Here is a 13297-nt window from a genome sequence, read left to right on the forward strand (position 1 = left end):
AAATCAACTGGTGCCAGAAAATTTTACTGATTTGTAAATTATAGAAATATATATATTAGGGCTCAGGGTTTGAGACAACTGGACAGATAGTAATTCAATTTATTAATAATATGCAATGTGACAATAGAGTATAAAATAAATGCAAATAGTAGCGACTGCATCTCACAGGGCCCTTGTGTAGGCGCAGCACCAACTATTAAAAATTATAATATATGTATATCATAATGTCAAGAGGCTGAATTGCGAGTCGCTCACCCTGTGCACCCCCACCTCGCCACCTGTGCCGTAGACCGGCCGGTGCCGCCTCCGGCTGCTCACTTGTGAAGGAAAGGACAAGGTCCGGCACTAGGTTGCAGGTAAAAACTTCTTATTTCTTTATTTGAAGACTCTGCAGTACAGGGTAGAAAGTCTGATGCGTTTCGCTAAAGAGCTTAATCGTAGACTGCCGTACAATCACAGAAGACAACATAAAATACCCGAGGTGTAAGTCACATGACTAACCTCGTCATTATTAGTAACATATACATATAAAACCTGGAATTGGAATCCATTTAGAACATTGCATGTGGTGTCTGTTCACACTCGTCAAACACTATGCACTGCGTTGAAATTATTTCATGTTTATAATTTGTATATCATAATGTATAAAATATTAAAAATTATAAAAATTATTAAAATTGAGACCACCATAAATATATATAGGGAGAGGAATCTGGGTGGGAGAGTCTTAGTCCATCCACAATCGTCAATTATCTCCTCTCTTGAAAAGTACTGCAAGTATAGACAGATTCCAGTATTTTTGTAACCAATAGCAACCATAAGGTTAGTAACCCATAGCAACCATTTACATGTGTCCGGCTATAGTAGTAGTTCGCAATTAAACACCTTAGCAGATAATATACTTGCTATTTGCAGACAATGTTCAACTTCTATGTTTGTGTACAGTCTTAGTATGCATGCATATTTTTAGGATACTTTGTATCTCACCGCTCCCGGGCACTGATGCGCTGGACTTCACGGGGATGCTGTGATCTCCTCCAGTTGCGCTATGGAATCCCGCAGTGCGTTAACACTGAGTGGCTCTCGTGGCATGAGACAGCATCATCAGAGACTCGGCCGTCTCCCACGGTGGTGATGCTGGAAGACAGTGGGTTCCGGGTGGTGGTACTGCAGCGGTTCTACAGGTGAGTATGTTGGTATGCCGGTGGCGTCCTCTTGGCAATGAGGCGCGGATATCTCCTTTACCGGGTGTCGGATGTTGTTTTCTGGTATCGGACTGCTAGTTGCTAAGCAGGGCAAGTATACTGGTGGTCTCAATAGATATTAGGGGGACGCTGGACGCGTTTCAGGACTGTCTCAGTCCTTTCTTCAGCAGCTAAGAATAATTATAACTATTAGCTGCTGAAGAAAGGACTGAGACAGTCCTGAAACGCGTCCAGCGTCCCCCTAATATCTATTGAGACCACCAGTGTACTTGCCCTGCTTAGCAACTAGCAGTCCGATACCAGAAAACAAAACTGTCAATCACCCGACACCCGGTAAAGGAGACATCCGCGCCTCATTGCCAAGAGGACGCCACCGGCATACCAACATACTCACCTGTAGAACCGCTGCAGTACCACCACCCGGAACCCACTGTCTTCCAGCATCACCACCGTGGGAGACGGCCGAGTCTCTGGTGATGCTGTCTCATGCCACGAGAGCCACTCAGTGTTAACACACTGCGGGATTCCATAGCGCAACTGGAGGAGATCACAGCATCCCCGTGAAGTCCAGTGCATCAGTGCCCGGGAGCGGTGAGATACAAAGTATCCTAAAAATATGCATGCATACTAAGACTGTACACAAGCATATAAGTTGAACATTGTCTGCAAATAGCAAGTATATTATCTGCTAAGGCGTTTAATTGCGAACTACTACTATAGCCGGACACATGTAAATGGTTGCTATGGGTTACTAACCTTATGGTTGCTATTGGTTACAAAAATACTGGAATCTGTCTATACTTGCAGTACTTTTCAAGAAAGGAGATAATTGACGATTGTGGATGGACTAAGACTCTCCCACCCAGATTCCTCTCCCTATATATATTTATGGTGTTCTCAATTTTAATAATTTTTTATATTTTAAACATTATGATATACATATATTATAATTTTTAATAGTTGGTGCTGCGCCTACACAAGGGCCCTGTGAGACGCTGTCGCTACTATTTGCATTTATTTTATACTCTATTGTCACATTGCATATTATTAATAAATTGAATTACTATCTGTCCAGTTGTCTCAAACCCTGAGCCCTAATAAATAAATTATATATATATATATATATATATATATATATATATATATATATATATATATATATATATATTTCTACAGACAAACCACTTTTTGACACCTCGGGTATAGGTGTCTAATTAGGTAGCCCGGGTTTATTTGGTGGGTAGTTGGACAAGAGCCTCTCCAACTCCTTTATACTATGATTTGTAAATTACTTCTATAAAAAATAAATAAATAAAAACTTAACCCTTCCAGTTCTTAGCTGCTGTATGCTCCCCAGGAAGTTCTTTTCATTTTATATTTCTTTTCTGTCTGACCACAGTGCTCTTTTTTGTCTGTCTCAGGAACTGTCAAGAGCAGGAGAGGTTTGCTATGGGGATTTGCTCCTACTCTGGACAGTTCCTCACATGGACAGAGGTGTCTGCAGAGAGCACTGTGGTCAGACAGAAAATAAATTTAAAAAGAAAAGAACATCCTGTGGAGCATACAGCAGCTGATAAGTCCTGGAAGGGTTAAGATTTTATAATAAAAGTAATTTAATTTACTAATCTGTTTAACTTTCTGGCACCTGTTGATTTAAAAAAATACCTTTTTAAACTTCCATTCTTGTGATCCTAGTAGTCTTATAGTTCCACCAGTCGGTTACTTATCCTCTATTGCAGTGTTTTCCAAACAGTGTGCCTCCAACTGTTGCAAAACAACAACTCCCAGCATGCCCGGACAGCCTCTGGCTGTCCGGGCATGCTGGGAGTTGCAGTTTTGCAACAGCTGGAGGCACACCGTTTGGAAAACACTGCTCTAAGATATCGATAGGCGACAAGTTTTAACCTTATTGCCATGGTAAACGCATATGGTAGATGTCAAGCATTTGGAGAATAGTTACTAGGGTAAAATAAAAAACAGATATTACACACAACATATACCGAGATATGAACATTAAATAACAAACAGAGCTTTATTAGTCTTTACATATAAACACATTTAGAAATCTGATGAAGGAGTTTCAGCCCTCAAAACACGTTTACTTTTAAGGACTAATAAAGCTTTGTTATTTTACCTCAGTATCCGGGTAAATGCTGGGCACAGCATCAGTTTGTTTTTTTCTGTAATAACCAATCTCCACGTACATCTTGTACTATATACTGTATGGATTTACTATGACAACAGTTGCCAGTCTAAAAGGGACGTTGTTCTGATTGCATTCCTCACTTACTTCCATAACTAAACATTGACTTATTTACTGTTATAGTGTTTGTGGCTTCACACAACCCACACAGGTGAGCTTCCATAACCACTTCCTATATCCGCTTATGCATTAAAAGGGTACTCCAGAGGGGAGTAACTGTTTTCAAATCAACTGGTGCCAGAATGTTGCACAATTCTGTAATTTACTTCTATTTAAAAATCTTAAGCCCTCCAATACTTATCAGCTGCTGTATACTCCAAAGGAAGTTGTGTAGTTCTTTCCAGTATGACGTCAGTGCTCTCTGCTGCCATCTATGTTTGTGTCAGGAACTGTCCAGAGAAGGAGCAAATCCCCATAGTAAACCTCTCCTGCTCTGGACAGTTCCTGGCATGGACAGAGGTGGAAGCAGAGAGCACTGTGGTCAGACTGTAAAGAACTACACAACTTCCCCTGTAGTACACAGCAGCTGATAAGTAATGGAAGGATTAAGATTTTAATAAAGTATTTTCCTGGCACCAGTTGATATAAAAAAAAAAATTTCCCCTCTGAAGTACCCCTTTAAAGGGGTACTCCACTGGCCAGCGTTCGGAACATTTAGTTTCGAATGCTGTGTGCGCGCTGCAGGAGTCGCCCACACCCCCTCGTAACGTCAGGTCACACCCCTCAATGCAAGTCTATGGGAGGGGGCATGGCGTCCCTCACGCCCCTCCGATAGACTTGCACAAAGGGGGAGTGGCCTGGCATCACAAGGGGGTGTGGCTGACCCTCGCAGCGCACACACAGCATTCAGAACTAAATGTTCCGAACGCTGGCCAGTGGAGTACCCCTTTAACATTATTAACTTATGAGCCTATTTTCTTCTTTTGCTCTTCTACGAAGTTTTTTTAGACTTGAGATAAAAACTGTAAAACAGTTTATGTTGGTGCTACATAAATATTATTTTGTCCTGAAAATTTAGGCTTACTTTAGGTCAATATGGTGATATGCTGCCACAAAAACCATTTTGGGCATGGACTAGGGATCGACCGATATCGATTTTTTAGGGCCGATACAGATAATCTGTCACCTTTCAGGCCGATAACTTATACCGATATTCCGGTATAAGTTATCGGCTATTTCAAACCCCCCCCGGCGGGGCAGAAGCCGTTGCAGGTCAATGATTTAAAGCGGGCGCTTTAAATCAATGAACTGCAGCGGCTTTTGCCGGGCCAGAGACCGCCGCCACCCACTTCTCCTCCCCCCGCCCCCTCGCTGTCCTGGGGTCCTGAGTCTAACCACCACAGCTGCCCCATCGCCTCCCCCCCATCCTCTGCCCACATATCGCCGCCGCCCCATCGCCTCCCCCCATCCCCGGTGTTATAATTACCTGTTCCTGGGGTCCGCGATACTTCTGGCTCCATTGGCGTCCTGCGCTGTCACTGTGCGCACTGACGGTGACGTCGCGTTGGGGACGTCACTCGTCATTGTGCAGCGCACAGCAACAGTGCAGGAGCCAGAAGTAGCGCGGATCCCGGGAACAGGTAATTATAGCACCATGGATGGGGGGAGGCGATGGGGCAGCGGCGGTATGTGGGCAAAGGATGGGGGGGGGAGGCGATGGGGCGGCGGCGGTATGTGGCCAGAGGATGGGGGAGGCGATGGGGCAGCGGTATGTGGCCAGAGGATGGGGAGAATGGTCGTCTCTGGCCGGGGAGTGGGGCATTATCGGCATGGTAATTGCCGATACCGATTATGTCCAAAATCATGAATATCGGCCAAACCGATAATCGGTCGATCCCTAGTATGGACTGAATTATTAATAAAAGAAAAAAAAAATTATACCTACTGAAGTGAAAAAAAAATCATACTGACAACAAATATACAGACCATACCATACTGTATTTGTAGAATATCAACCAATGTAATGGAAAGCAAATTATTATCACCATTGTCTCCGTATTTCAAAAATAAAAACAAAAATCCCAAATAAAAATCCGGTTACCATAGTAACTATCTCCGCCAGTATAAAAGTGTGTGGTGAGAGAATGCAATGTTCTTTTCAAATCAAGAATTATTTGATCAAGTATCTAGTCCCTCGCTAAGAAGTCGCACATATAGCTGAGCCCTGATGTTTTTGAAGTTAATTCGGCTTTAAATAGTAATCGATTACCATTACAGTAAAAGCGCAAAACATATCCATGTCTCACACATGTCTATATAACCAATGGGACACCTCAATCAGTCCTGAAGTTAGTGCTGGGCTGTATACCGGTTCATACCGAATACCGAAATTTTTGTGCTGCACGATATGAATTTTAACCCATACCGCAAGACTGGTTTGGCCCCTCCCCCTCGGGAATGAATGAATTATCAGCCCAGCGCTGCGCTGTCCCCACATTGGGGAACTAATCATATGTGACCCGCGAGCGCTGTTCTGCCCCTTCCCCCCAATTATTAGCCCAGTGCTGCGCTGTCCCCATCGGGGTACTACTCGCATATGTCCCCCGCAAGCGCTGCCCTCCTCGTCCTCCTGTTTGTTGCGGCTGCCAGCGCTGACATTCTATACCAGTGGTCTTCTGGGTGGTGTAGTTTGGCAACATCTGGAGGTCCGCAGGTTGAAGACCACTGCTATATACTGTATCCGTATGCCCAGGCTGTAAAAGGTAAACAAAATAAACTTTAACTTACCTTCCCCATCGATCCGGACCTCTTTCCTACAGAATGGAACGTCGGACAACCGCCAGCCTATCACCAGCCGCAGCGATGTTGCGCCTCGGCCGGTGATAGGTTGAGCCCACTGTCACGTAAGAAGCCGGCTTCTTACATGACAGTGGGCTCAGCCTATCACCGGCCGAGGCGGGACATCGCTGCGGCCGGTGATAGGCTGACGGCTGTCCGATGTTCACGTCCCCAGGAAGAGCGTAAGGCCAACGGCTGTCTGGACATGCTGGGAGTTGTAGTTTTGCAATGCCCGGAGTCTAAGTTTGGAGACCACTGAGATTGGCCATGCAAATTCTACTTGCAGCAGACTTCCATTGACTTAAATAGGATTAGGCTGCGTAGTTCACACTACAAGTTCCGTAGCGGAACTTTGATAAGGAACTGGATTGTGCCAGAAGATGAAACAGAACAATCCACCAGTACAGACACCTAATAATTGGTGTCTGCACCCAGATACCATGTACAGAGGTGACTATTGCACGATTGATGTGGCCAATAATTTTTTCACCACCCAGTTTGTCTGGGGCTATATTTTTCTGCTACATTTTTTAGCACTATAACACAACGAATGCGTCACTCCTGCCCTCAAAAAGAAAACCTAAGAAACACCAGTGTGAACAGATCCTTACAGGTGTTTCTAATAACTTTCAACAGAGATGATTAGTACAAGTGAAAACTCACACAATACACAACATACAATTATGTTATAACTTGCTAAAACATGTGCCGTTGTGTTGTCACAGTTTGGTAATGATTATGTTCACTTAACACTAGACCTACACGATTTTAAATAATTACTGAAGTATTTCCAGCACGGAGTAAACTGTGACACAGGGGTGTTATCACAGCTTTTACAAAATGTTGTGTTGGATGGAAAAAAAAAAAAAAAAATTTTTTTAAAACGGTAAAATCAAGAGTTTCCTCTCAAGCATTAGAGGGGCTACCTACCGGCAGACAGGGGAAAGGCCACCCTGCTGTGACTTCACAACACTGACCATAAACTGATCTGCTATGGACTCCCAATAGCTTTCAGAGTGGAACTCTGGCTGACATGAGTCCTGGTTCATCCAAGAGCAGAGGGATGTGGCTCAGTCTACTGAAGGCCAATGGCCCAGATTTATCAAAACTTCAAATTTTGGGAAAATATAAACTTTCATTCTACAAATGTGCCAGATTTATCAATGTAGCTCACATGTTTGATAACTTTGCCATGTCTCTATACTGTTTAGTATAAGTCCAGACTCACGGTATCTTGCAACTTTGAGCCCCTCTAAAGATATATTTGTCACGTATAGCGAATTGTTACAGTGAACTAGAGGGTCGCTATGTGTGCATGATTTTACACTGGTGAAATGGCTCCCAGTTTTACAAGAGCATTATGGATCCACTGACTTATAAAGAACCATAAATGTTTTACACCAGTTTCATTTGTTCTAAATCAATAGAATAGCACAACAAGCTTTTCTGTTTGTCAAAAATAAAAAAGGTAAACTCTTTTTTTTTTTTTTTACTTTAGCAGTGTACTTCAAAAAGGTCAGAATGATACCGTGATGCATCCTACTGTGTCTTAGAATATGCCGCATTTAGGCTCCCATGTTAGAATATGCCGCATTTAGGCTCCCATGTTAGAATATGCCGCATTTAGGCTCCCATGTTAGAATATGCCGCATTTAGGCTCCCATGTTAGAATATGCCGCATTTAGGCCCCAATGAATTATGCTAAGCTACGAGTCATTTGAAAGTAGGGATCGACTGATATCGATTTTTTAGGGCCGATACCGATAATCTGTCACCTTTCAGGCCGATAGCCGATAACTTATACCGATATTCTGGTATAAGTTATCGGCTATTTCAACCCCCCGGCGGGGCAGAAGCCGTTGCAGATCAATGATTTATAGCGGGCGCTTTAAATCAATGAACTGCAGCGGCTTTTGCGGTGCTAGAGACCGCCGCCACCACCCGCTTTCTCTTCCCTTGCCTGTCCTGGGGTCCTGAGTCTAACCACCACAGTTGCTCCATCGCCTCCCCCCCCATCCTCTGCCCACATACCACCGCTGCCGCTGCCCCATTGCCTCCCCCCATCCTCTGGCCACATGCTGCTGCCCCATCGCCTCCTCCCATCCCCAGTGTTATAATTACCTGTTACCGGGGGTCCGCGATCCTTCTGGCTCTGTCGGCGTCCTGCGCTGTTACTGTGAGCACTGACGGTGATGTCGCGTTGGGGACGTCACCCATCATTACACAGCACAGCGCAGGAGCCAGAAGGATCACGGACCCCCGGGAACAGGTAACTATAACACCGGGGATGGGGGGAGGCGATGGGGCAGCGGCGGCGGTATGTGGGCAGAGGATGGGGGGAGGCAATGGGGCAGCGGCGGCAATGGTCGTCTCTGGCCCGGGGGCGGGGCATTATCGGCAATGTAATTGCCGATACCGATAATGTCCAATATCGCGATTATGAACCCCATTCAAGTCAATGGGATCCTTCAGAACCTGGTGGTGTAGAGATGAGTGAAGTTACAGTGATTCGATTCGTCACGAACTTCTCGGCTCTGCAGTTGCTGACTTTAGCCTGCATAAATGAGTTCAGCTTTCAGGTGCTCCGGTGGGCTGGAGACTCTCTCCTAGGACTGTATCCACCTTTTCCAGCCACCGGAGCACCTGAAAGCTGAACTAATTTATGCAGGAAAAGTCATCAACTGCCGAGCCGAGAAGTTTGTGACGAATCAAGTTACTGTAACTTCGCTCTTCTCTAGTGGTGTCCGTTGTGCTCTAACCCGTTTGTGTGTTTTTTTCTTTTTATGTGTCAGACAGACACTGAACGGGTGTGGAGCACAATGTATTTTTTTTTTTTATTATAATACATTTTTATTTGCATGCGATAATTCTGTAAACGATGCTATTCCATACAATATAGAAAAACAAACAAAAACAGAAGTATCAATAAACTCCAGGCTGACAGAAGCCAAAGGACACTTTTGTACTGGGTGAGATAAATGGATGCCTATGGATAAGTCTGTCATGCTTTTGGAACTTTCTTAGTACATACTCCTTATGAAGTCTACTTTCAGCCTAAGACAAATAATTGTCATGTTATTGGCGCTAATCAAAACCCATCCATCCACAGCTGATGCTTCAGTCAGTCATGACACATCAGTCGTGAACATAAATTACATATATCAAATCTACAAAATATTATCAAATACCAAAAAAGTACAGCAAACACTAACGTTCATAATTTTTTCAGAAGAAAAAAAATAAATAAATAAGTAAAACATTGTATACCTTTATAGGAGCTGTGGAAAACTTGACTTTCCTTGCAGCTATGAAGTCTTCTTCCTCCGAGAGGCCGGGTACTTCCTCATAATCACTACTTAAATCATAATCCGCATCTTCATTTACTGTGAAGGTTTCATTTATGGCTGGAGGATGTTCTCCATCCGTGTCTCTATCATCATCGAAGGCTGCATTTTCGATACCATGAGCTTCAGTAGGATATCGTATTACATTTTTGTTGTTATCCGTCTGCTCTTCAAACTCACTTCCGTCCTCGTCGTCGCTGTCCGCCTCTTCTGTGGCATCATCTACCGGTTGGCTGCCAACCTCCGTACAGGTTATGGTCACATCTTCTGCAGAACTTTTCCGTACCTCCTTGACCTTTCGCTCTGCAATCTGGAGACTGTCATTTAGGCATGGCTTTGGACCAAGTGGCTTTATATCCTCAAATACATCATCTTTTAAGATTGCGTCTTCTTCACTCTCAGAAGACTCATTTTGTAAGACCACAAGCTCCGCTCGCACCATCTCAGTCTGACTTTTTTCCAGTACAGGAGTCTCTGAACCATTCTCTTTCGTACCTGGAAGAGTATTGTTTTTTTGAAGAGAAACAGATTCATCTTTGATTAAAGCATTTTTTGGAGCCTGAATATCAGCTAAGCTCAGGTCCTCCTCTACCTTTTGATCCTGAGCAGTTCTGTTTTTGGTCCCATTATTATTTAGTCCTTTATCTGACAAGGCATCAGAATGGTTTATAGTCACAGAAGAAGAAGACGCAGCAGCATGACTGGACTCTATTACAATTTCATTAGTCTTGGATAAGTCTTTAGGTTCCTCTCCGTCACTGTCAGCAAGAAAACTTTCCAATCTCCTGCTTATAGGTCCTGCATTTAAGGAGGAAGACGACGATGATGAAGATGTTGCCCTGTGGCTGCCAATCTGATGGTTCTCAGATGATGTAGATGAGGAGGACTTGGTAGAAGCATTGTTTGGGCTCTGATCCCAAGAGGCCCATTCCACTTCAAGAGACCCTTGTCTCTGATCAAGCCTTGTCACCTTGTCCTCCTTGGTTGGAGAAGACTTGTCAACAGTAGCCTGGCGATTTAGATTTCTCTCAAACAGCTTCCTAGTTTCCGAAAATTTCTCTGCCAAGGCTACTTTGTCCAAGTCTACTTCTTCACCTGTCTTAGCCACTTTATCTAAACATGGCGGATCGGGACTGATGTTTAAGGCATTGTTCTTTTGCACACTTACGGAAGTGTTTGTCGGTGGAGGAGAAATCTCGGGCTTTATAAGTTTGCTTTCCACAGGATCAGGAGGAGATGAGCTCATCTGCATGAACATATTCTTAATCTTATGTACCCGATTACCATACGAGGCTCGGCCTCGGTTAAGATCCCCTTGTGCTCCATTAGCATTCAACTTCAAAGACGTAGGCTTAGGAGAGATTTCTGGTTTGACCCCATCAAATGAACATTTGATGGCATGAAAATCTGACTTGTATGCGTTCCTGTGAGGAGACGCGCTCCTGAGGGTCCTCTCTCCTTTGCCTTCCGTTTTCATCATTTTTTTTTTTTTTTTTTTTTTTTTTTGGTCAAGAAATTGGTCCGCTTGAGAAAATGAAGAGTGTCACTCCCCTTTCCACATGGACAGTAAGGATCATAGGAATGAATGCAGCGCTGGGTTCATGGGAAATCCCAAGCAGTGAATCACTCCCCCTGCACTCAGCTGTCTGTCTAATTTCATCACCACAAGACAACCATCTGCTGAACGAAAGAAGAACAAAATCATACAGGGGAACTAAACATTTTTCCATGATGTTTGTCATAAGCTTTACAGCAGGATTCTACTGAACAATGAGACACATCTGCAGAGCTGATACATAAGAGGCAGTACAGGTCCGATTAGTAATCTCAATAGGAATCCCTGCCATCTGCATATACACCTGGAAAAGCTCTTCTACATGCCAAGCACATACATCGGGCTCTATTGACCTACCAATAGGTTGGTTTACATTGCTATACAGTGATCCCTCAACATACAATAGTTTCAACAAACAATGGTCTTTTCTGGACCATTGTAAGTTGAAACCTGACTCAACATACAATGCTACGGACAGTCCAGATCTGCGAAATGTGTCAATACCCGGAGGAACTGACCAATCAGAATGGGCATTTACTGGTAAAACCCCTGTATTACTGAAATGCAGGCACTGACTGGCTGGTAGCGCCCCCTACAGTACGGGGAGGTACTACATGTTCTGTACTACACTTTACCTGTGCCAGGGTTACCTGCTCCTTTGAACACCAGGTGAGGGTGACTCCATGTTACTTTTTTTTAGGACATTGGCCCTCATTTACTATTCTAAACCAGACTTCTTTTGTCGGGTTTTTTTGGCGCATCTTTGTCTGCGACATGTCGCAGACATCGTGCGCCAGTCTGCGACACGATGCAACATTTTTTCCCAAGGGACCCGATGTGGATTCTCCCAAACCCGAAAAAGGGGCGTAACCCGACATTTCTGAGCTTTCCGACTTATTTATAAAGGTTTCCAACCCGAATTTGCTGAATTGCTGTGGATTTTTTCCTGACAACTCAGAGGAGTTGGAAACCAAAACCAACAAAACCCACGTGCGACAAACAGGATGCGACATAATAATAAATACCAGGGGAAAAAAGCAGTCGGGTAAGAAAGCAACATAGACTTACAACCCGATTATCTAAGTAAATGAGGGCCATTGTGTATTCTGTACAAAACCCTGAAGAGGCTCCTGTCCCCTACATAGACCAGCATTTCCCAACCAGGGTGCCTCCAGCTGTTGCAAAACTACAACTCCCAGCATGCCCGGATAGCCGAAGGCTGTTCGGGCATGCTGGGAGTTGTAGTTTTGCAACAGCTGGAGACACCCTGGTTGGGAAACACTGACAGACAGATCTGACAGCAGATCTTTCTTACTTTTATATGTAAGGATTTGATTATCTATATTAGTTATCTACTTATTTTTCTTTAATCCTCACTTTTTCCTATTTTTGGATGACATTTTGGTGGCTTCAGAACCAATTAACAGGTTTCCATAGAGTTATGGTCTCAACATACAATGGTCTCAACATACAATGGTCGTCCTGGAACCAATTAATATTGTAACTTGAGGGACCACTGTATAACCAACACTAAGTCAACTATTCTTTTCTATACATAAATACATAAGAAATGGTGCCCCATCTCAAAGAGGATACTTACACCATTTGACTATATAATTTTTTTTTTCTTATTCTTCCAACATAGTTCAAAGGTCACATATGCTCCTGTAAGGTGGCACATGTCAAAGCCTTCCATCTATACACCGGGCAATGCTCGCCCTACAGACTAAAACAAGATGTGAATAGAGTCTAAGTTGTACAAGATCTGGAATAGTGTCAATAAAGAAGGATAGTGGGGAAAGCTGCTGCCAGACTCCTCTGGCAGCAGCTTCTCTCTCCAAGGGTAAAAGGATGGGGCAATTGAAATCCTACATGCCCCATCCTTCTCTTCACAACATAATCTCTTTCAAGCAGTCCGGACTCTGTGCCCTCGACTTTCTGAACAAAGCAAAGGGTCACCTGAGCACTTCCGTCCCTTTGTTCTAAAGATCGGTGGGGGTCTCAGTATTTGACCCCCAACGATCTACACTTCTGACGTGTCTGTAAGAGAGGTCAGAAGCTGTGTAAAAAAAATTAAGAACCCTGAATAATTAGTGCGATCTTTATGGAAATTTGCGGTTGAGTTGCGCAACTTTTTCTTTCACTGACGCTTACTGGAAATGTCAGTGCAACTATGGCGCAGTATATAATCAGATGAGAATGAGAGAAGACT

The 13297-nt window shown here is 43.8% G+C and overlaps 1 protein-coding gene across 9 annotated transcripts in view; it reads right to left on the bottom strand.

Annotated features, from left to right (window-relative positions):
• The window catches only part of LOC130285091 (neurabin-1-like), a 151828-nt gene that overhangs the window by 137019 nt on the left and 1512 nt on the right, over nucleotides 1-13297 (bottom strand). For 5 of the 9 annotated variants that reach the window (XM_056536282.1, XM_056536284.1, XM_056536286.1 and 2 more), the window contains exon 2: nucleotides 9454-11210. In XM_056536282.1, coding sequence (XP_056392257.1) covers nucleotides 9454-11010 — 1557 coding nt within the window. In that variant the 5' untranslated portion in view covers nucleotides 11011-11210. Of the gene's footprint in view, nucleotides 1-9453; nucleotides 11211-12685; nucleotides 12909-13297 lie in introns of those variants that run through there. The other 4 variants (XM_056536279.1, XM_056536278.1, XM_056536283.1 and 1 more) reach the window with 3 other exon arrangements.

This window comes from Hyla sarda, chromosome 8 (assembly GCF_029499605.1).
Source record: "Hyla sarda isolate aHylSar1 chromosome 8, aHylSar1.hap1, whole genome shotgun sequence".
Taxonomy (NCBI): Eukaryota; Metazoa; Chordata; class Amphibia; order Anura; family Hylidae; genus Hyla; species Hyla sarda.